This window comes from Zalophus californianus, chromosome 11 (assembly GCF_009762305.2).
Source record: "Zalophus californianus isolate mZalCal1 chromosome 11, mZalCal1.pri.v2, whole genome shotgun sequence".
NCBI classification, from domain to species: domain Eukaryota; kingdom Metazoa; phylum Chordata; class Mammalia; order Carnivora; family Otariidae; genus Zalophus; species Zalophus californianus.
In genome coordinates this window covers 73,378,439-73,403,267 of record NC_045605.1, presented here as the reverse complement: position 1 = coordinate 73,403,267, position 24,829 = coordinate 73,378,439, and the positions used below count along the sequence as shown (strand labels likewise).

At 38.8% G+C, this 24,829-nt stretch overlaps 1 protein-coding gene across 8 annotated transcripts in view; it reads right to left on the bottom strand.

Annotated features, from left to right (window-relative positions):
* Nucleotides 1–24,829, bottom strand: part of ZDHHC13 (zinc finger DHHC-type palmitoyltransferase 13) — a 47,770-nt gene that overhangs the window by 13,029 nt on the left and 9,912 nt on the right. For 3 of the 8 annotated variants that reach the window (XM_027579971.2, XM_027579973.2, XM_027579974.2), the window contains exons 2-8: nucleotides 21,391–21,536; nucleotides 15,811–15,955; nucleotides 14,337–14,401; nucleotides 12,841–13,003; nucleotides 12,472–12,597; nucleotides 8,566–8,699; nucleotides 5,324–5,424 (exon numbers count right to left, since the gene is read on the bottom strand). In XM_027579971.2, the coding sequence (XP_027435772.1) occupies nucleotides 5,324–5,424; nucleotides 8,566–8,699; nucleotides 12,472–12,597; nucleotides 12,841–13,003; nucleotides 14,337–14,401; nucleotides 15,811–15,955; nucleotides 21,391–21,536 (880 nt within the window). Of the gene's footprint in view, nucleotides 1–5,323; nucleotides 5,425–8,565; nucleotides 8,700–12,471; nucleotides 12,598–12,840; nucleotides 13,004–14,336; nucleotides 14,402–15,810; nucleotides 15,956–17,542; nucleotides 17,621–18,666; nucleotides 18,790–21,390; nucleotides 21,537–24,829 lie in introns of those variants that run through there. The other 5 variants (XM_027579969.2, XM_027579976.2, XM_027579970.2 and 2 more) reach the window with 5 other exon arrangements.

The following is a 24,829-nucleotide window of genomic DNA, read 5'->3' as shown; positions in this document are numbered from 1 at the left end:
AAAAAAAACATTCAAAGAAACAAACCACTTGATTCAGATTCCAACTGAAAATATTTCTTTATACATTAGATAAATGCTTGCAAAAATTTCCTAAATGGAAAGTTTAATAACGAATCCTTGTCATGTATTAGGCTGTATTAATTTAGAAATACACACAAAAAAACTGCTCTCTTTGCAAAGTAATTATAAATCAAATACTATTTTGGGAAAGGAACATATTACAGACACAAGATAAAAAGTATTTCAAGGATAAACATTGCCCATTTTGAAATGGTATAAATTTTGTATAAAAAGTAAAATTTTGCTCTAGGGAAAGATAAATGAAGGTGCACTAAGTAATAAGCCAATACACCAGTAGTAAACCAATTCTCCTTGCCCAATTTAAATCAGTATCAACACGGTAACTGTATCTGCCCTCCAAGGTATTATCTCTTTTTTTTTTTTTTTAAGATTTTATTTATTTATTTATTTAAGGGGAGAGAAAGTGAGTGAGCACAAGTTGGGTGGGGGGTAGAGGGCAGAGGGAGAGGGAGAAACAGACTCCCAGGTGAGCAGGAAGCCTGATGTGGAGCTTGATCCCAGGACCCTGAGACTATGACCTGAGCTGAAGGCAGATGCTTAACCGACTGAGCCCCCCTAGGCGCCCCTCAAGCTGTCTTGTGCCAAACTCTGGAGTTGAAAAGATGGCCATAAGGAGCCTCTAAACCCTTGCTATTTAAAGTGTGGTCCGTGGACCCACAGCAATGGCTTTACCTGGGAGCTTATTAGAAAGGCAGAACTTTAGACCTCACCCCAGATTTGTAACCAGACTCTGGATTTTAACAAGATCCTTAGGGGATCCACATGCACATTACAGTTCAAGAAGCACTGCTCCAACCCACAAAAACCACCAGTAGCAGCAACCAGAACATCTGGTTCAGGTAGGCAGGAGCAAACGTTGCTGGTTAAATTTATCAGTTTGTCTGCAGAAGGGCCTGGCTTTAAGAAAGAGATAGGATCAGGGCGCCTGGGTGGCTCAGTCGTTAAGCGCCAGCCTTCAGCTCAGGTCATGATCCCGGGGTCCTGGGATCGAGCCCCACATTGGGCTCCGCGCTCAGCGGGAAGCCTGCTTCTCCCTCTCCCACTCCCCCTGCTGGCATTCCCTCTCTCGCTGTCTCTCTCTGTCAAATTTAAAAAAAAAAAAAGAAAGGAAGAGGATCTACAAGAGTTGTGTGAAATGGAATTGCAACAAATAAAGCTTACTTAGAATGAATTAAGAACACTGTTATAGAGTACGTAAGTCAAGACCTTTAAAGAAACACATCCTGCCTTCTTCCCATAGAATCTTGATCAACGCACATGACACATCCTCAAAAATACATTCAGCTGAATCATATGATTCAGCATACTGAGCTGACCCAACTCTGGGCTCCTGTTCTAAATAACTTTCAAAACCAATCCCAGAAGAACTCACTGGAGCCCCTCTCTCTCCAAGTAAAATGAATGCATTCTATCTCCTCACATAAAAGCCAAACGTTCCTTGCTTCCATGCCCTTGCTTTGTGTGGTTCATTAACTGCAAATGCTCCCCACTGCCCCCATCTACTTCCAGAAGCACACTTTGAGGATGTCCAAGCCCTAACTGCCCTCAAGACCTAACATATTCTACTTCCCCTTGAAGGTCTTTCTTGATTGCCTACAGAGAATTCTTTCCCTTCCCTGAAACTAAAGACGCTTGTTCTGTGGTACTTAGACCTCATACACACCTCAGCCTCCCCAGTTAGCTTGTGACTCTTTGCAGTTAAAAAGTCTCTCAATATGGAACTGAAATTTGCCTTTCTGTAACTTGGGACTGTTTTTCATTCCATAGATCCTGTAGCTCTACACTAAAGATCTATACCATAGCTGTCCTTAGATCTACCCTACAGAAGCTATTCCTCATTTTTCAATACATTTTTATTCAATGTCCATTCCATACAATGCATTGGCTTCCGAACGATAGACTTCGGAACACGTGACACTGGAGGGCAGTGCTCACACCTCCAGGATAAGCAGCAACCTTGTTCCTTATACAGTACAGTCTCCTGGTCATGTTCTGCTTATGCTCCTGTTTGTCTCTGTCTCTCCCAAAAGAACAGAATTCAAAACAGAGCAAACACACTTCAGGGTTGTCCTGACCAGCGCCGGAGACAGTGCGACTGCTGTTGTCCTTTGCAGGGACACTCACATCCTTGCACTACAACTGGAGAATACAGCGGCTTCCATGGCAGCTAGGTCACTCCCTACACAAGGCTTTTAGTCAAAGCTCTTACTCTTGCACCTGAACTGAAGCTGGGTCACTCCCTCCACAACAAGCCAGAAGCATCTGTGCGTCACCATTTCTGAGTCTTAATCTTACCTCCAAACGCAGCAGTAAGGTCCTATCTTTTCCATTTGATCCTGCCTCAGAAAAGCCAAATACATTAATGCTGAACATATAAAAGGCACCAAAAGGAAGTGATCTTCTGAGGAACCAACCTAGAGCTCCCCTTAAAATTAACTTCAACATGCAGCCTTCCACACAGATTTTATTCATAAGAGTAATTAATAATGAAATAGGTATTATTTTGAAAATGCCTATTATGCAATGGGGCTAGCATTTTACAGACATCATAGCATAATAATCCTTGCAGCCATCCCATGAACTTGGTACTCTTATCCCTCAGGGATTTTTTTAATAGCAAAACTGAGACTCAGAGAAATTAAATAATGTGCCCAATGGTTCGTGACGAGTCAGAAAAAGAACCAAACTCAAACTCATTCTGTCTGATTCCAAAGATGGTACTCTTTCCGCATTGCCCCAGACACTCTTCCCGTAATGGACTGTGGGACGGGAAAGCTCCCACACGATCCAGACTTGGCAACCTGAGACAAGATTAGTCTATATACTCAGAATGGGTCTTTACAGGGTAGCACCTCAATTCATACCCAGAGCAGTTCAAACAGCATTTAACATTCAGCTCTCAAAACACTGATCTGACGGCAGAAGTACGCCACCTACTTACTGGCATGTAGGTACTCACCAGCAGCAGGTTCACATGGGTGCGTGGATCAAAGGGCTTTCTGCTGTTCATGCAAGGAAAATATCCCATCCTGTCAACTCTGACATCGTAAGAATCTGTCTAGCTCTGGAAATCAATTCTTCTGACTAATGGCATCTTCACAAATGGTGAACTGCTTGTAATGCAACTCACCTGAATACTAAGTTCTGTAGTTGAGGCTCTCAAACTACAGCGGAGTTAACATTCTTGTTGCTATTACTTCTGCAAAGTTGAAATAATTCAATATGAACGGTATCTCACTTTTTGTGCAAAAAGCGAAATAATGTGAATTGCTCAAATCTTAAAAATTCATCAAGAAACAAAATTTTAAAACTGTGTTTACTCCACGGCCACATGGGTCGGTAAACAAAAATACCAGCCACCCCTAAGGATCATGTCAATTATCCCAGAATTTACCAGCCTGGGGATTTCTCCAAGTGATTTTGGGTGTGTATCGTGCTGTTGTTTTATACACTCATGATTACTTATAAAGCATTTTTATATCACATAGTATCATCCAAGCCTTCATTAAGCAGTGGTCATAAGGCTAGTGCTTAAAAAGCTGCCCCCAAATCAGTAATCATGAGACAAAGGCTATATGTAATGACACCTTTGATAAAAGTCAAATGAACTCCATGGTATGCTGCACCATTCATTTACATTAAAGAAATCTGAAAAATGTTAGAGATAATGCTCAGAAACAAAAAGCATCACTGAAGTACAAACATGCTATGGATGAAAGGAAATGTATGCACTCTGAGAACTCATCTGCCTCTCTCACTTTACATTGATTGCCATGAAAAAAATATTGCTGAATTGGGTATATGCATCTCTCCCACAAACACCATTCTTTCTTTTCAAAAATACCATTACCAGAAAGAGACATAACACAAGTTAAAGGAGTATGTTTACAGGTACATTTCTATCCACCACATTCCTTCTTCCCCTACCCTATAAAGCAAGCAAGGTTATAATGGCTTCCTAGAGTCTCTGCAAGGGGAGAGAGAAACCTGGAAAGAGGTGGGAAGATAAAAATCCGACAAATGCCTCCCTCTTAATGGGAGATATAAATAGCTGTAAACCAAGAAGTATGCCCTATCCCCACTTCTATGTGACTAGGCTTGGTCGACCCTAAGAGCACAGTACACCCCTAAGCTGGTCTTGGCCTGAGCCTGGCTCCTCAAGTGATAAACCTATTTCTTAGAGTTTTTTTTGTTTGAAACCATGGGCTGCCATCCGTTAGTTGGCCATGAAAGAATTAAGTGGGCTATGACCAGCATTTTTTTTTTTTTAAAGATTTTATTTATGGGGTGCCTGAGTGGCTCAGATGGTTAAGCGTCTGCCTTCGGCTCAGGTCATGATCCCAGGGTCCTGGGATCGAGCCCCGCATCGGGCTCCCTGCTCAGTGGGGAGCCTGCTTCTCCCTCTGCCTCTGCCTCTCTCTCTCTCTCTCTCTCTGACTCTCATGAATAAATAAAACATTAAAAAAAAGATTTTATTTATTTATTTGACAGAGAGACAGCGAGAGAGAGGGAACACAAGCAGGGGGAGGGAGAGAGGGAGAAGCAGGCTTCCCGACGAGCAGGGAGCCCGATGCGGGGCTCGATCCCAGGACCCTGAGATCATGACCCGAGCTGAAGGCAGTTGCTTAACCAACTGAGCCACCCAGGCACCCCTGTGACCAGCATTTTTTTAAAAAGAAGGAAATAGAATAGGATAAAATAACAAAATTTCAGAGTAAAGCACACATCAGGAGTATCAATTTTCTGTTTCACATACGTTTTGGGTGGCAATATAAAAGTGTTTTTACTGTGGAGTGAGAATCACCGCTGTAGAGAGCAACACTGCGCTGACTGCTGAGGAGGACATGTTTCCCCGAATACCCCTGCCATACAGGCCATCTTGGTACCCAGAAGATTTAGTAACTGCCGACCAAGTTAAAAGAACCATTTGACCTTGAAGAGAGTATCTCAAGGCAATACAATAAATGTTTATGGGTCCAAGTAAAATAAGAATTCATCCTACTGTTTCTTTCCTGGAAGTAATAAATACGAGACCCTTACCGCTTCCATGGTGTGCTCTGAGATTATTTCCGGAATTGAGAAGATTTTCAACACTAAACATCATCAACCAGAATAATTAAAATGAATACAAATAGGAGTTGCATTCCCTGCATCTCTTCTAATACCTAAATTTCTAACACTGGCATTACTACTCTTTAAAGGCAAAAGGAGATACGCGTTTAAATTTCAGCTTGAAGGATATGAGGAAAGAATAAGATGAACCAAGTCACAAATATCCAAAAAATGGAACTTAGCAGGAAGACCGCTGGTAAGTATACGAGGCTCTTATACCCGACCAAGAACCTGAAAGAAAAAAGGATAAACACATGATGTTAGTGAAAACAAGTACGGTCCATATTAATTTTAGTTCTAAGTCCCCTTAAATAATAACAGTAATAATAACACTCCCCTTAAGTAATGGCAGCAGCAACAGCTTCCAGAACCAAGCGCTTCCTGTGTGCCACTTTCCACGTGGTAACCGAGAGTTCGCCGCCATCTTGCCCCATCTTCCATGAGAAAAGTAAAGCGGAGATGCACGTTCCAGTTCTTATAACTAACTTCTACATTATTTTATTCCCCATAACTTTTTATATGCAATGAATCTTTAGTTCTATTGAGATGTATCACGTGTGTATTTCTCTTTTTGGCATATCATGTTTTCAAATATTCCAAAATGCAAAAATTGTAAATACTTGGGAGATTCACCTCACATTTAACACGCTTCCTTCCGGAGGATAGCAGCATATTTTAAAAAACAAAACAGATGCACACAACCTTAAGCAGTTTCATCCCAAAACCAGTTTGAGAAGCAGACAGGCGACATAAAATGATTTTTAATGGCTAAAGGTGGCACTCGTCATCAGAACGCTAACGCCCTCGCTTGGGTAACAAGCAACGTGGAAGGCTACATATCACTTACTCAAATGTTACTATTGGAGTTTCAAAAGAAAAAAAAATCTGTCTTTCATGTTAAATACTCAATATAGTAAATCCATGCATGAACAGAGTTTACCTGGATCTGTTTTAAAATTTATACCAGGAAAAAACAATAGTTGATGACGGGCAGGAAAAGGATTTTTTTAAAAAGCTATCAAGATCATAAGTGTAATTAAGATAAAATATTTCAGAAAAACTAAAGATCCCAAACTTCAGGCACATAAAATGCTGCCAGAGTAGGCCAAATGGAGCCCATGTAACCTCCACAGCATTACCTGTCTGAGATTTTGCAGCACAAATGTGTTTGACCTAATTAAGTAGTGCAGCGAACTACCTATCCGTAAGCGTCTGCTACCACAACCTGTCTACTTCTAACTGGCATCACATAGCAGCCTGGATCAATAAGCAACTGCCCCTGGAGCCTAAATAATAGTAGACGTTTGCAGCTGCCTAGCTCCATGAAACTGGGTCTCTACAGAAGGGTATGAGAGAAATAAAAGCAGTATGGATAAAGCTGCCATATGCATTTGTCTCCCATTTGAACTGTGTCCATATGCCAAGCCTAGCATATGAAGCCCTCGACTCACTGTCAGCAAAAACAAAAGTTCCATAGAATTTTCATATAATGTTAGTTTCCACTAGAAAATAAAACCTCTAATATTCCTATCCTGGGTGAGGAGATACTGCCAGCCCTTTGAAAAAGCAAAAGCAAAAACCCCGAAGTGATGACTGAGACTCCTGGGGATCTGGCTTAAAATTTCCTTTGGCATCTGAGTCAATCTAAGTAGTGGAAAATGAATAAATATCTCTATGTTACAAGTTTTCTGAATAGCAGACAATGTTAGGCATTTTGTTATTTTTCAGAAAAATAAGTTTTTACTTTACATTTATATTCTAATTAATTTCTAGCCGACTGTCCTGCTCTTGAGTGACCAAGAGTAAGATTCCTCTAATACTTTTTTTTCTTATGACTCAAGCAGCTCATACTTATTCCAGATAATGCTGGCAAGCAAAAAAGGGCACAGGAATACCGAACACCAACCACACCCTGAAGAGAGCAATACTGTATTTCCTTTTAGATCCTTTTCTATGGATCATCATTACATTTTTCTTTCATTCAGTAAATGAAAATATTGAACAGGAGAAACAAGTTTCCTGCTTATAGGGGCCTTAACACTCCAGGAAATGGTGATTAAGTGCTATGAACGAAATCAAACAGGGTGATGCAGAGCGTTAGTCAGAGACGGCCTAAGGAGGTGACACTGGACCTGAGGCCTGAAGGGTTATGTCTCCTGCTATACAACAACAATATGGTATTGGAACACTTCAGACAAAGAAGCAAGAGCCAAGGCTCAGGGGGCGGGGGGGGATGACCTCAATGTGTTCTAGAAATAGAAAGAAGGCAGAAGAGCAGAAAAGGGAAGAGAGGAAAGAAATGAAATCAGAGGGGAGATCGAATCACATAATACCTCACGGGCAAGGAGTTTGGATTTTATTTTGAAGACACAGAAAAGGAACTGGAGGGCTTAAAGCAGGGAGAAAAGACAGAAACTGATTTATTTGCCTTTTTAAAAGACCGTGCTGATTGCTAAGTGGAGATGAACTATAAAGGGATTATAGCGGAAGTAAGGAGACCAGTTAGAAACCTTGGTCTAGGGTGCCAGTGTGGAGATGGAGAGAGCAGACTGACTGGACAACGAGCAGGAAGAACTTGGTGATGGGCTGGATGTGGGAAGGGAAGAATCAAAAGATGAAAGTAATCCAAGGATGGCACTCATCATTCACACAGGGAACTGGATGCCATTTTATTGACAAATGGAAGTGAGAAGAGTTTGGGGTGTGGCATGATTATTGAGTAATGTGTGTGAGCCATGGTTCCAACCATTGTAAATGCATTAACCATGAAGCAGGCATTGTCACAATTATCCACATTTTATAGATGAACAAAGTGAGGCGCAGAGAGGTAAAGCAACTTAACGTCAGACTGCTGTGTGGTAAAGCCTGACTTGAACCCAGACAACCTGACTCTTAACCATGATTATACATAATCATGTATAATATTTTCCTAAAAATAGAACCGTATGCAGCTATTTTATAATTTCATATAATTTAATTAGGTTGTTTCAACTATAAAGCATTAAGAGCAAAAATAAGCTTAAAATAAGTTTAGATTAAGGAAAAACATTCTGAAAAATGGGCAAAAATGCTTCAAGATGCAAAACAGTTACAAAAATCTTCTCATTGTTTACCAAAATCAACAATTCAAAAAGTGAGCTAGGATCTTTATTTTCCATCAATTGCCAGTTCAATCAAATTACTGGGTTGACCAATTTGCTTTCAGCTAAAACATAAGCTACCAAAGCCCTTCCCTCCCACCACCCCTGAAAAAGTCTCTATGTAGTAACATTCATAGCTCAATAAAAACCTATGATTCTAACTAATCGACAATAGAAATAAGTAATCAAATGGAAATGCAATAACCAGCCTTGCAAATACTAATATACACACCTTGGAAACAAAGATGTCAGAAAAAACAATGTTAATAGAAGACATCCTTTTAAAAGCCAAGAATCTGAATTGAAGTCCAGTATGTATCCAACAGCCCACATGGTAATCACAGAAAGCATCAGCAGCAGGAAGAGCTATTAAGAGATTGAGAATTTTAGAACTTTATGGATTTTACATCCTAAGTTTCTAACAATGATTAGTACAACAAAAGAGCTACTTCCTAAATATATAACAATACAACAGCAGGATACAGAGTTTTTTCTCTGAAATTGCTGATTGATAAATTTGAAGTCTGAGAAACCACAAATCTTGGAAATAATCTTTTAAAAGCCTTAGACTCTATAAAATATTGCTTAAACATGTTTTCTTTTGCTTTCTTCCCCTCCAAGAAATGGTGGTCTTTTAGAAAAGTGCTAATGAGAGCTAACATTTTTAAAAACTAATTCCTTTCAAACAGTAATACAGGTCAGAAAGCATAAAGCCAAACAAAGGAACCACACAAAAATCAATACACCCAAGACTCGGTGAGGAGAGTACAGGAGTTCCAGCCTGAACACCAGATGGTGCTAGCCCCTAATAAAGAAGGTCAGAGGGAACAAATTTGCAGAAAAGATGATAGTTTAGGGCATGTGGAATTTCAGATGCCTATGGGCATCTAGGAGATACCCAAGAGGTAGTAAGAAAAAGCAGGTCTACCACCCAGGAGAACATTTTGTACTCATCGGTATACAGGCTGGAAAGCCATGAATGAACAACATCCCAAAGACTGTGGACAGGTGGAAAGGGGTGGAATCTTGGCCAACACAAACATTTAAGGGGGAAAAAGCTAAGTCATCAAAAGTCACCAAGAAAGAGTAACCGGTGTGACCAGAAAGGCAGGATGAGAACCAAGAGAAAGGTCCCCATGAAGCCAGAGAAGAGAGTTTCAAGAAAGGAGTAGTTCTCAGTTGTCAAATGTCACACAGAAGCCAAAGACTGAATTAAATCCTCAGGATGCTAATCATTCAGGTTTATTCTGGCAAAGTTAAGAATGAAGTATCTATGGGACACCCCGGGGTGGCTCAGTTGGTTAAGCGACTGCCTTCAGCTCAGGTCATGATCCTGGAGTCCCAGGATCGAGTCCTGCATCGGGCTCCCTGCTCAGCAGGGAGTCTGCTTCTCCCTCTGACCCTCCCCCCTCTCATGTGCACGCTCTCTCTCTCATTCTCTCTCTCTCAAATAAATAAAATCTTAAAAAAAAAAAAGAATGAAGTATCTATGAACCAACAGTGTGACTGAATGCACTGAAGCTGGGCACCACACCGCTGCAATGCAGTCCCTTAACTGCAATATACATGACCTTGGAAGCCAGTAGGGCTTTTGTAACAGCAAAGGGAGAAAACTTATTCTGCCCTATTTTCTTTGATTTTTACTTCTCTAAGTATTCTGAACTATATGTAATGCTTTCAAATGCTTTCAAATGCTTTCAAATATTTAAAATCCTAAATCTAATTTGTATGGCAATATAAAATTAGCAAGTTAGATTTTTTAAAAAGTAGTAAACTTAGAATCTACAAGCAACATACTCTCGGAACAAAACTATGAATTAAATATGGATCTCAAATTTTAACCCCAGACATTAACACTCCTAATGAGCCACAGTATTTATTTACTCAATAACTATTCCAGTGCGTACCGTATGCTGGGCACTGTTCTAGGCACTTGGGACACATCATGATTTAAGATCTTTCTCTCATGGAGCTTAAATTCTAGCAGAAGATGACAGCTAAATGTACTAAGTGATTTAATAGTACATAAACACCTCGATCACACAGAGCCTTATAAGTCACTGTAAGGACTTTGGCTTTTATTCTGGGACAAAGGGGGAGGTATCACAGGATTCTGAGCAGATGAATGACAGGACCTGCCCTACATTTCAAAAGATTCATCTAGCTGCTCCGTTAGAATGGACTAGAGGTGAGTGGGGGCAAGGAGATGTCAGACACCTGCAGTAATCTGCATGAAAGGTAACGGTGGCTGGACCAAAATGCCACTGGTGGAACACTGACAAGGGGTCAGACTCCCGGATATAGACTGAGGCACAATTAGCCAATATGGTTTTCTAATGGACTGGATACATGGTGTGACAGGGAAAAGGCAAAAATGGCTGGGAAGCCCGAGTTGCCACCTACTGAGAAGGGAAAGGCTGTGGATGGAACAGTTGGGGAGGAGTGGGGCCAAGATCGGGAGTTCAGTTTTGGATATGTTATGCTGGAGATGCCTATCAGACATGGAACCGGGTAAGTAGGCAACTGGATATACGAGTCTGGAAATATCTAACTAGAGGTAACTTTGGAAGCTGTCAACCTGTACATGGCATTTAAAGCCATGGAAGTGTACTGGGGGGGCCTGGGTGGCTCAGTCGGTTAAGCATCTGCCTTTGGCTCAGGTCATAATCCCAGGGTCCTGGGATCGAGCCCCACGCTGGGCTCCCTGCTCAGCGGGGAGTCTGCTTCTCCCTCTCTTTCTCGCCCTCTCTCAAATAAATAAATAAAACCTTTTTAAAAAAAGCCATGGAAATATATGAAATCACCAAGGGAATCACCAAGGGAATGAATGGATTAAAAAAGAGGTCCAAGAACAAAATCCTGGGGCACTCTACCAATAGGGGGTAGGAGGGAAGCAGAGGAGCTGGCAAAGGATACTGAGGAGTGACAGTTAACTTCTTCCTCTCCCCCTCCATACATATGAAGGCCAAAATAGGTGTGGTATTTGTGATGACCCCTGCATAGAAATCTGGTGTCTGTGAATTTAGAATCCTTCTGAGGATATAATTACTAATCATTATTAGATAAGATGATGCCATCTGTCATATTTGAAAACATTAAAAATAGTAGAATTTCAATTATGTTCACTAATATGACTGAGATTTTTTGGGCCATTCACGAGAACAAGCTGAACATCCTAACTTTCTCTATCAATTCACTTTCACATCCCTCGAAACTGCCAAGTTAAACAAAGAGTAAACTTGGGTACATCTCTTGAAATTCCAGATGTTTTCATTTTGTGTACATAATTTCAATTATGTTCACTAATATGACTGAGATTTTTTGGGCCATTCACGAGAACAAGCTGAACATTCTAACTTTCTCTATCAATTCACTTTCACATCACTCGAAACTGCCAAGTTAAACAAAGAGTAAACTTGGGTACATCTCTTGAAATTCCAGATGTTTTCATTTTGTGAAGAGCCATCACATGCTTGAAGTCTGCAACACTTATTTTTAAAGTCCAACTCATCCGTGTTGAATGTTACTATTTTCCTCTTGAAAAAATTTTCAATAAAAACAATTTCTTTAAGAAAATCTTCCACAGGGCACCTGGGTGGCTCAGTTGGTTAAGCGACTGCCTTCGGCTCAGGTCATGATCCTGGAGTCCCTGGATCAAGTCCCGCATCGGGCTCCCTGCTTGGCAGGGAGTCTGCTTCTCCCTCTGACCGCCCCCCCCAAACCACGTGCTCTCTCTCTCTCAAATAAATAAATAAAATCTTAAAAAAAAAAAAAAAGAAAATCTTCCACAAATTTTCTCGCAACAAGGTATCTTTCCCTTTGCTTGTTTAAGAATCTAAACCGTCTGTTTTCAATTCATTCATTAAATAAATGTGGAAGTATGCTATGACATTCACAAGATAACATGTAGCTTTAGAGCCATCTAGCTGAGGACCAATAGTAAACTGCTAATGAAAGTGCCAAATTTCCAACTCTGGGCTACGGGATGCGTGGGAAAGATGCAATGAGCAGATGTAATGTAGCACTAAGCCAATTTCCTGGTTTCGCCCTGGTTTTCTTCCTGATTTGCCTTAAGAAACAAACACAAATGAATAAAACAGTTCTAATGGCCCACAGAACAGGACCCATATGAACATACCTCGCATTTCTGCAGCCACCTCCAAAGTCTGAACTTCTTGTTGGCTCTCATTTTGGCTTCTGTTTTTAGCATGTGAATAATGAGGCGATTTTTGTTTTGTAGAGCCATATCAAGAGGTGTGTCACCCTTAAAAAGAGAGAGACAGAAAATTCAATTATATTTTCCACAGAGTATGGGTGCTAAACATTTTATAAGAAATCAGCAGAATCACAGACTCAAATGTATTCATTCTGAAAGTAGCCAGCTACAGTTGATGGTTATTTATCTTGTGGTTAATTGAAAATATATGTATAGCTTATGTTTATGTTGATGTACTAATTTTCTAACTGAAGACCTAATAAACTAAGGGAGATAAATACCTGGTCATACCTTAACATTTCGGATATCCAGGCTAGAACCAGCTTCCAAAAGTTTATCGACTGCATTAACATTTCCTGCTGCAACTGCCCAGTGGAGTGGAGTGTTTTGGTGTATTTTATCAACCACATTGAGAGAAGGATTAAACTTTAAAAGAAATCCAGTTGGTTCTGGCCTGTCTCAAAACAATAAAATACCCAGGAGTATTAAGAGAGATGAATGATTTCACGGGTAAATGCAAAATAACAAATCTTTTAAGCTAAGGTATAAATTGACCAATCAGTTAAGTATTCTGAAAACCACAAAACTTCTTTCTGCAGAGTTCTATTCCAGGGGCTAATAGGAGAGATGCACCCCCCAAAAACACATCTGCAAGTGACAGTCTGCTACACAGATAATATAATTTCAATGTCAATACAGTGGAATAACTGCTTTTGTTTTTCAAACTTTTACTTTCATGTTGTTGTTCTATTGGTTAACATTTTTTCTTAAATTGTGACTTTAGCTTTGGCCAATGCTATGTCATTTACCTAATTAAAAACTAAATGTACAACATTATATTTGAGGGGATAAGCCAAAAGCTAACTTTCCATGTTCCCTTTAACCAATTATTGCAGGCAGAATTCAATATTTTTACTTTACCATCAATATCTTCCCTTCCTTCGTGACTGCTGAAGAGATTCTTTTAATAAAGCAATATTCTACTTACTTATTCTATCAACATCTTTAAACACTATTATCTGACTTTAGAGTTATCAGCAAAAAAGATGAAATGCTTTTTAACAAAATTCAACCCCCAGCCCCAGCACTCCACGAACAAAAGGAAATGGCATCACAACTAACTCGGTTCCTAGGAGAGAGGTCCTAAGTAAAAGCAGAATCAGAAATTAAGTACAACACTGGAAACAAATTCATAAAGGTAAAACTGTAGCAAGTATTTGGACAGAAAGACCACCAGAAGTTGGGACTATATGGTGGTCATTAATCACATGTGTTTATACAATACATAGAAAAACTTAAGTATGTAAATACTTGATATAAACATAGCAATAGACTATATTCATAGATCAGTTACAATTAATATTTTCAGAGCGGTCAACAATGGCAGAGAACCTCAAAATGTATTGTTTTCTGAAAAGATTTTATCATCTAGATTTCAAATTATGAGAACATTTAAACTTGTAGCCCTTTTTTAAAAAAAATGCAAACTCAGAAATATAAGTCACATTAATAAGTATATGCTATGGAATCTCTACTTGTTCTGTAAGGAAATTTTTTTCTTATTAGTAGTTTTCAAACTTTTCCCCAAAGCTACCAGGAAAAAGAAAATTTATTTCAGTGGTGCCTGTCTAACCACAACTACATTAAAAGTTCCTATCAGTCACAAGGTGGAAAATCTTTCTTTTTCACAAAGTAGTATCATCTCAACATTCTAAGATACTTAAAATTACATACACAGAAATTAGAACCAAGAATCCAAATGAGGCAATTCAGTTAAATGTACTTACCCAAGTACTTTGTTAGCTGATAACATGAGAGGTGTCTGCCCATTTAAATCTGTCATATTCACACTCTGTTCAAAAAGAAGAGTCAATCAGACTTACTGTAAACGCAGTCAAAATTCTCTCTTCTCTTAATGGAAGTAGCTCTCTAATACATTCAACATTACCATTGTGTTTACAAGAAGGGTTCAAATATCATTTGAACAAAAGAATGTTCTGCTTCACATCCATAGGGTAAAAATCCATTGATTTCTACAAAATATTCTTAAAGGGAAAATCTGAATATATGGTTTAAAGTGTATAATGTGAATGGAAGAGAGCTAAGGAAAGGGGGAGAAGGCTAACAATGGCCATCAAATATAAGAGACTGCAGAGACCTTAGGAATCATTGAGGTTACACCTTAACTGACAGAGTAATTCAAACTACCGTGTCTTATACAATGGTACCCAGTCTTTATGTAAACACACAAGGGATAGTGAAATATCCATCTTTTCTGAGGCAACTCACTGTATTTTTGGACTTCTGTTCCAAAGAGTAAAATGTGAAAAATTATTTTCTATTTTTTAGAATATAGGGGGGGAAAAAAGGAAACCCTATCTCCACGAGGATATGCTCCTTTTAATAAATGGGCCCAGGTTTGAGGCACACAATAATGGTTCCATCCAAGTCAAAGAAAGAGTTTCAGTTACCGAAGAGTCTTTTGGGCCCTGGAGGAATACAACTCGGGAAAGAGCCCAAAGAGAGGCAGACAGGGCTCCTCCTCATACGTCTTCCCAAAATGAGACCCAAGAGGTTATAATTATTCTACTTCAGCTGGCTAAGTCTGAGAGAAAGTGCTTATTTAAAAAGAACACAATCATTCCAAGAGAATTTGTGCAAACACGTTTCCATGCCTGTTACAGGCGAGTCTGCTGATGTATAAACTACTTTGCTACCAGAAAGCACTTCCCAGACAAGTACAGCCGACAGTGAAACTCCCACCGCCAATACCCTATAATTTAACCTGTGCCATAAATGGATGCCTCTTAAGGCAAGTCATTTTTCATGGAATTACTTTAGAGAACAATAAGAAGCACACATTCAAATTGGTCTCCCATTTGGACTCAAATAATGAAAGCAAATGATGGGTTAATTTAGTGATCTGACTACCATTTCTACATTCAACCAGAAGAAAAATACAGGCTTTTAAAGTCATGTTTTTGAAAAACTCTGCAAATTACTGGGATCATAAGGAAAACTATTGTAGGCTTACAAGTTTCAAAAATACCTATTATATGTTACTGTGCTAAAAACCTGTCCTTTTTGCTCCAATGAAGCCAGAAAAGCAGCATTCAATAGCTAGCTTCACTGAGGCTAATATTTGAGTATCTGGATATCTATAACGTCTACTTTAAAAACAAGGACAGACTATTACTAACCATCCTCCCAATCTCTTCAGGTTCACAATAGCTGGAGTATGAGATAGGTTTCAAAACGTACCTGTCCTTTGGAGATGAGATAGGCTATAATGGGCATGTGCTGAAATAATACTGCCAGGTGGATGCTGCTGAAGCCCTCCCCATCAATGAGAGTGGGGTCTGCTCCATACTGTAGTAATAATATGACCATAGGCAAATGTCCTTGTCTGTAGATAGAGGATAAAAATTATACTGTTTTCTGTAGCATGCAGAAAAAGAAAAACTTCAGGAAGAAATTGATATCCCTAAGACATGAAAGATTTTGGTTCAATATAAAGAGGATTTCCTAACAGACTTTTAAAACACTGGCGATTCTCTAAACATATTTCACTTTAATGCTCCAAACTTAGAGCTATCTGGAAAGTCTTTCTTGAGTGCTGGTAATATACTTAATAACCTCCCAATCTACTATAAACCTTATGTTGCTACCACATAGAAGTAACAATTCTACATGACTAATGCCCAAAATGAAAACTTTAAAACCACTTAGACTTCACTGTTGCTATTTTATTAAAAATGTTTTTTTAAGATTTTATTTATTTATTTGACAGAGAGAGACAAAGAGAGAGAGGAAACACAAGCGGGGGGAGGGGGGAGGAGAGGGAGAAGCAAGCTTCCCGCGGAGCAGGGAGCCCTGCAAGGGCTCGATCCCAGAACCCTGGGATCATGACCTGAGCTGAAGACAGACACTTCACGACTGAGCCACCCAGGCGCCCCTCACTGTTGCTATGTTGCTATTTTAAAAACAAGAAATAATCATGAGCCAGATACACTGAAGTACAACATTCACAGACTACAGGTATACATGATAGTATTATTTATTCTTAGGAACTACATACTTTTACACTTGAATATGGCTCATTTTCCATGTAAAGCATTGTACCTTGCTAGCTTAAAAGGGATGAGGTAACCTAAATTCTTCAAAATTCTTGGCTATGGAAAAAAGACTCTACTCCTTTTCTTAAATGAACAATTATTCATTTTAGTTTGGGGTTCACGCCAACCCCACCAACCAGAGACTGGGATTAAAATGACAGATGAAGAAATTGTTAAGTATCAAGACAAGCATGTTACCTTGAGCTTCAAATGGCCAATATTATACCACAGAAAAGAACTGACCGAGATGGGTATTAAGGAGAGCACTTGTTATAATGAGTACTGGGTGTTATATGTAAGTGATGAATCACTGAATGCTACTCCTGAAACCAATACTGCACTGTATGTTAACTAACTAGAATTTAAATAAAAATTTGAAAAAAAAGAACTGAGTTTACAGTTCTCTGAACTATCGCTTTATCCATGTGATCAGATATAAAAGATACTTACTTTGATTATAAGAAAGTATAATACACATATTTGAGTTTTAGCATCATAATGGAACCCTAAATTAAACACTGAAAAACACTGTCTCTGGAAACTCTTTAGAACTGTAATTTTTTTTTTTTTTTAATGAAGGTGGGGGAAAAAAGGGAAAGAAAGCCTTTCAAATGGTCTGTAACAAGTTTCCAATAACGTAGTTACTAGCCACATGTGGCTATTTAAATTCAATTAGTTAAAATTAAATAAAATTAAAAATTCATTTCCTTAGTTGCATTAACCATATTTCACATGTGGCCAGTGGCCACACCACATAACAGAACACTTCCATTATCACAGAAAATTCTGTAAGAAAGTGTTGGTCTACAAGATTCAGAAAATGAACTTAAGTCACTTTGATTCTGAATAGCAATTTCAGTGTTCAAAGAAATCTTTACCTGATGGCCCAGTGAAGAGGAGTCGAATTTAAATCTCCACCCAACTGATCTACTACAGCACCTTTTGAAATATAAAACCTATTAAAAACAGACATAAATGAAAATAAGATTTAAAACTTAAAATTCATGCTGAGAAAGAAAACATTAATTTTTCTTAGTAAGAAACACATGAAAACAGAAATTATAATAACCCTCCCTAAAAGCACGCAGACCTACAGAAGTCTGAGATTCACACAACAGCATCAAACAGATCCCTGGTGAAATATTCTCAGCATATCAATAATTACTCCTGCTGTCAGGAGCATTCCATTATAACAGACATACCAAGCGCACAATAACTACTCTTCACGTACTCTAATTACTCAGTACTCTCAAAACGGTTTATATTCAAAACATTTAGGATCATACAGACATTCTACTTAACTTGCAAGACGAAAGGTGGAATTATGTCACTTTTAACAGTTTAGAATTAGAATTACTAGGCAGGACTGAATTCTAAAAGTAAGTAGTAAAAAATTCATTCAAAATCCTTTCAGAAAAGTTAGACACTTTGAGTATTTGGCTTTCTATTTCGGGGTCACAGGTGTGATACAGTGTATCAGGTAAACCTATAAGGTAAAGAGACTTATTTTCTTCTGTGGTTTATAGGAATTAATCTCATTATTTTAAAGTTATGCTTCATATATCATATTATCCAAATAATCTAGTTTATTTCCACAGAAAAGGAGTTTGCCAGGGAATATAAAGTGTGTTTATTTGAGTATATTTTAAACGTTAGTACATTTTTATTTTCTTAAACTCCAAGGTTTTTGCTGAGAATATTTCACCAGGGATCTGTTTGATGCTATTGTGTGAATCTCAGACTTCTGTAGGACTGAGTGCTTTTACAGAGGGTTATTACAATTTCTGTTTTCATGTATTTATTCTAAGAAAAATAGACGATCACTAAGGTTCTTTTCAACACTATGAACTGATGTGTATGGCATGAAGTTTCAGGTATTCATTCACAATAAAAGATGACAGATGGTACAACATTCATACTTGTACTTGAAGAAAAAGACAAATGAAGAGAGGTCTAGAAAAACAAACACACACTTAATTAACACACATATATCCCATCTTACTTTACAAGATCCAGCCTGTTGTTAATAGCAGCCCAATGAAGAAGCGACACATTTTCTTTGTCAGGTTGCCTGACATCACATCCTGCTTCTACCAACTCTTTACAACGTTCAAAAATCCCGTATCTCAAATAAGAAAAAAAAAAAAGCATAATTGATACCATTAAAATAATTTCAAATACCAAAATTTCTTCCTTTTATCACATCTTTATCCAATCTGTCTTTCAGTTGACACAGAAATACAGTAATTAACAAAGATGTACACAGAGGGCATATTGTTAAGCCTTGTAAACAACGAAAGTAAACCCTATTTTCTAACTGATCAGACCAACCCACTTGGAGTTGAACTTGATCTTCTTAACTAAACTTCAACATTCACATTTCCCCTCCCTTCAATAAATTTCATTTTATCCTCTACTATATGCCAGAAATGCATAGTGCTGATCCCTGACTACAATCCTATCCTTTAATAAGGGAGAGAGACTAAAAGCAAAGTAGGAACGGGATCAATTCAACAATACAATGTAGACATGGTATAGTCACAGCAAAGAAAGGAAAGATTAGCCCTTCCTGAAGGAGATGAAGCACGATACATGTGAGCTGTCTCATAGGCTGAAGGAAGGGTATCTGAGGCCGTGGAAATAGCCTGGACAAAAATCAGAGATGTGAAACTGCACGGTGTTCAGAGAAATATAAGCAAGTTAGCATGGCAGAAGCATTAAGCATAAAGGAAGGGAATGTGCAAGAGACGAGGCTAGAAGAGGAAGGCAAAACCTGCGTGGGCCTTCTGGGCCATGCTATGAGTTTAGACTTCTTAGCTCAAAGGGAAACCACTGAAGGTTTTAAAGAGGAAAGCACACACGCCGAGTTTTAAGAAAGATCGCATGAGTGGTGGAATGGGAGTTAATTAGAAGAGGGTGACTCTTGTATAGACATACAGGTGAGAGGCAATGAGAACCTAAACTAAGAGATGGAAAAGGAGGGATGGACTGGAGGAATATTGAAGAGGGTTATTTAATGGACTATCAGAATGAGAAATGTCTCTCTTTAATGCGATAGTAATTTTTTAAATCACTGATTAGCTTTCTTTCTTTCTAACAGTAACTATTAAGTCCCCAACAGACCATTTAGCACTTTCTTTGAGACTTATTTTCATTTAGAGGGCCCCGAATGTTTCAATAGGCCCTCAAGGGTCAAAATCACATTTTAGATTAAGTAATTTCTGCCTTACCAAAATGTGTGTGCTTATCAGTCTGTCTTTATGGCACTCTTTAAGACAGAGATACCTGTTTAACAACGCTAAGTGAAAATAGTAATAAGAGAGTGAACTGTTGATAATGATACATGTATTCATATTCTCCAAGTTTTAAATGTCAACTTTAACATTTTACTGAAAAAGAAATACTCCCTTTATGTGAGAAATGTAAGAGCACACACTAATGAGATGTTGGTAATTTAGAGAACACACGCATCCTACCTCTCTTTTGCCTTTTCCAAACACCACCTAATGATACTCCCACAACCATTTAAGAAGGCCCAAGACCTGACGGAAATTTTAGGGAAGATGTAAAATGGGAGTTTTTACTGAGATTCCCTGTGACTGTAGCCTAATTTCTTACATTTATCATAACAGAGCTTTACCGGCAGCAGATAAACATTTAAACGCTTCTATGCTAATTAAAGCAAAGATTTACCTTAAGAACACTCTTACCTTCATATAAAAATAAGAATATAAATAATATCAAATAATATTCACCTAAAGTAGCAGCTCCAAGGGCCTCTAGAGTTCATATAAATTAGTAATTAGAATACTCAAATAATCGTCGATTATTTTTTAACATAAATAACACATCAGTCTCTGTTAAGGCTTAACAGGCTAATCACCAAACAGCTTTGCTTTTGACAGAAATTATATCAAGTTAGGTGTGATAACATTAGTTCCTTATAAGTTGATTAGCTCTGATGGGCAGATTTGTATTTGATTACTAAGAAAATGTAGTAGTCAATTTAATGTAGTCTGAGAGACAAAATATTTCAAAATACATTCAATGGCAAGAGGTGGGGTGGATGTTAATGAACAGTGAGATCCGTGAGGGTGAAAATGTTAGAAATGATTTAATGCACATACCCACCTATGGAGATCTTAAGGGGAAACTTTCAAAACATACTTTCATTTTCAGTGCAAGCAAATAACCCGCTATTTGCTTCAAGAGGTCAGAAAACCTATTTTACTTTACCGACTTTCTTCCAGTGCACCCAGTGCAATAGGTACATAGAAATTACTCGATAAATAATTGTTTAAAATATCCATAAATGTGTGAGCTGATATTTTTCCATTCTGTTGACCTATTTAGGTTGTAGTACGTTTTTAAAAACTCAGATTTGTGTTTCAAACTCATAGTTTTAGTATCATTTATAATCTCATTCATTCACTCAACAAAGATTTATTCAGCACCTGATACATGACAAGAACTATGCAAAAGCCCTGGGATGACAAGGAAAAAAACGACATGCTTTTGCTAAGAAGCTGCTCATGATTTAATGGGAGAGACTGGTAATCAACAGCTAAAAGGGTGCACTGCATTAAGTGCTCTGATGTTGGTAGGACAAACATGCTAGGGCTTAAGTATGAAGTGAGGAAGGTATACACTGGGATGCCATGAAATGCACAAATGTCATTATAATTCAACAGAACACAGGATAAAATGAAACATTGGGGAGACTTACTGAGTAGCTTTTACAATGTCACAGTTACTAGAGTCCTCTATAAGAGGAAGAGCCTCTCTCGCTTTGGCAAGTTCTTTGCTTTCAGATGCACAGATTCCATGTCGACCAAACCCTGGAGGGTGGGGGCCATGGCCGTGATTCCTGCACTGAAGAATAAGAGTAATTTGACAAAGTATAGTAGGAGAATTAATGTCACATTCAATTACATAAGGAAGCATTTACTACTGTCAACTGTATCTATGTCATTAAATTAGAATTTCTTTCAGTCTTACAGGTATATCCTAGGGAAGATTTTCATCTTAATTCTATTCACTAAGATGAGATGCTCATTATGAGAAAATTATTTTGTCATAAAACAAAGGTCACCTGCAAAGGCACAATTGGACCTTACGACCTGTAGCAGGTGGGGGGGGGTAATGGATACTGACACAGTGGGAAGGTCACCAGGCCTCTGCTTTGGGAAGTTGTGGCAGACACACCCTAAGGATATCCCCTAACCTCCCAATAAATCGAGTTCTTGAATATGTATAACTGGAGTCTCAGGAAAGGAGGAGGAAATGCTTTTAAATATTTGACTGGGGCGCCTGGGTGTCTCAGTCAGTTAAGCATCCAACTCTTGATCTGGGCTCAGGTCATGATCTCAGGGTCGTGAGATCAAGCCCCACGTTGGGCTCCTTGTTGAGCATGGAGCCTACTTAAGATTTTTTTTTTTTTAAGATTTTATTTATTTATTTGATAGGGAGAGACACAGCGAGAGAGGGAACACAAGCAGGGGGAGTGGGAGAGGGAGAGGCAGGCTTCCGGGGAGCAGGGAGCCAGATGCGGGGCTTGATCCCAGGACCCTGGGATCATGACCTGAGCAGAAGGCAGACGCTTAACGACTGAGGCACCCAGGCGCCCCTACTTAAGATTCTCCTATTCTCTTTCCCTCTCCCTTTGCCCCTCCCACCCCCGACTCACACGTGCAAGCTTCCTAATATATATATTATATATCAAATATATATATATTTGGACCAAACAATAGCCAAAATCTTCCAAATTTGGTGAAAATTATAAACCCACAGCTCCTAGAAACTCAACAAACCCAAGCAGGATAAACCTCAAAACTGTACACAACGGCATATTATAATCAAATCACTAAAAGCCAAAGCCAAAGAGATAATTTTAAGAGCAGCCTAAGGAAAAAGACACATTATGTTCAAAAGAACAAAGATAAGAATGAATTCAGACTTCTTATCAGTAAGGGCAAGCCAGAACACAAAACACAGCTTTAAAGAGCTGAGAGAATTGCAAACCTGAAACACCAGCAAAACTATTCTTCAAAACTGGGGGTGAAATACACACTTTTTCAGACAAATAAAAGATGAGAAAATTGCCAGCAAACTTATACTAAAAGAAATGATAAAAGAAGTTCTTCAGGCTTAAATGAAAATAATACCAGATGGCAATCTAAAACAATACAACAGAACAGAGTACCTTTAAATATGTATAACTATGTGGGTAAACATAACAGACTTTTTCTCATTTTTTAATTTCTTGATGAAAGGAGAGAAATGGAAGCATACTTTTAAGTGTACTTGTAAAAGATGCTATAATAGTTATAAGACACTATAATAGTAGTTGCAGGTAGGTAAAGTGTATAATGTTAACCCAAGGGCAACCTGTAAAAAGGCATAAGTAATAAGCCAAGAGCAGAGACAAAATAAAATGCTAAAGACACCCAATTAATATTTTTTAAAAAGGCAAGAAAAGGGGTGTCTGGGTGGCTCAGTCAGTTAAGCACCTGACTTCGGCTCAGGTCATGATCCCAGGGTCCTGGGATAGAGCCCCACATCAGGCTCCCTGCTCAGCAGGGAGTCTGCTTCTCCCTCTCCTCCCCACCCCTGTTTGTGCTCTCTCTAAAATAAATAAATAAAATCTTAAAAGAAACAAAACAAAAATATGGGGCCCCTGGGTGGCTCAGTCAGTTAAGCATCCGACTTCAGCTCAGGTCATGATCCCAGGGTCCTGAGACCGAGCCCCGCATCGGGATCCCTGCTCAGCGGGAAGCCTGCTTCTCCCTCTCCCACTCCCCCTGCTTGTGTTCCCTCTTCGCTGTCTCTCTCTCTCTCTGTCAAATAAATAAATAAATAAATCTTAAAAAAAAAAAAGAAAAGAAAAAGGCAAGGAAAAAAGGAACAAAGAACAGAGAAGAAAAAGAAAAAGAAAAACATAGAGGTGATATATTTTCACCTAATCACTATATTGATAATCATGTTAAGTGCAAATGATCTAAAAAAAAAAATACACAGATTGCCAGAGTGGATTTTAAAAAACAAAACAAAAATACTACAACTATAGGTTGTTTACAAGAAACTTGCTTTAAATATAAAAGCATACATGGGGCTCCTGGGTGGCTCAGTCGTTCAGCGTCTGCCTTCGGTTCAGGTCATGGCCCCAGGGTCCTGGGATCGAGTCCTGCATCTCCTGCATCGGGCTTCCTGCTCAGCGGGAAGCCTGCCTCTCCCTCTCCCACTCCCCCTGCTTATGTTCCTGTTCTCGCTAACTCTCTGTCAAATAAATAAATAAAATCTTAATAAAGAAAAAGAAAAGAATCTAGAGAAAGAGGGGCACCTGGGTGGCTCAGTTAGTTAAGTGTCAAACTGGCTCAGGTCATGATCTCGGGGTCATGATATCGAGCCCCACGCCAGGCTCCATGCTCAGTGCAGAGTCGGCTGGAGATGCTCTCCCTCTCTCCCTCCCCCTCTATGCCCCCCACCCACCATTTGTGTGTGTGTTCACTCTCTCTCTGACAAAGTCTTCAAAAAAAAAAAGATAATAATCTAGAGAAAGAAAATTAAAATCAACGTAGACGGGGGCGCCTGGGTGGCTCAGTTGGTTAAGCAATTGCCTTCCACTCAGGTTGTGATTCTGGACGAGTCCCGCATCGGGCTCCCTGCTCAGCAGGAGTCAGCTTCTCCCTCTGACCGCCCCCCCCCCTCATGCTCTCTCTCTCAAATAAATAAAATCTTTTTAAAAAACCAACATAGAATGAAGAAAGCAGTAAACAAAGACAGAAGAAATTCATGAAATATCAGAAAAACAATGTAGAAAATCACTGAAAACAAAAACTTGCTCTTTGTAAAGAATAAATCAATAAAATTGATAAACCTCTAGTCAAACCGATCAAGAAAGAAGATGTCATTGACAAATAGCAAGCTTAAAAAGGGGCTAACACTACAAGAGCCTATGAAAATTAAAAGGGTAATAAGGCAATACTGTGAATACCTTTTATGTCAATAAATTCAACCTAGATGGAATGAATGCACAAATACCTCAAAAGTCACAAGTTATCAAAACGGTCTTAAAAAGACATGAGTAGCACTCTCGCTATTAAAGAAATTGAATAATTTTAAAACTTTCCAATAAAAAAAACAAAACAAAATAACCCCAACCCCAT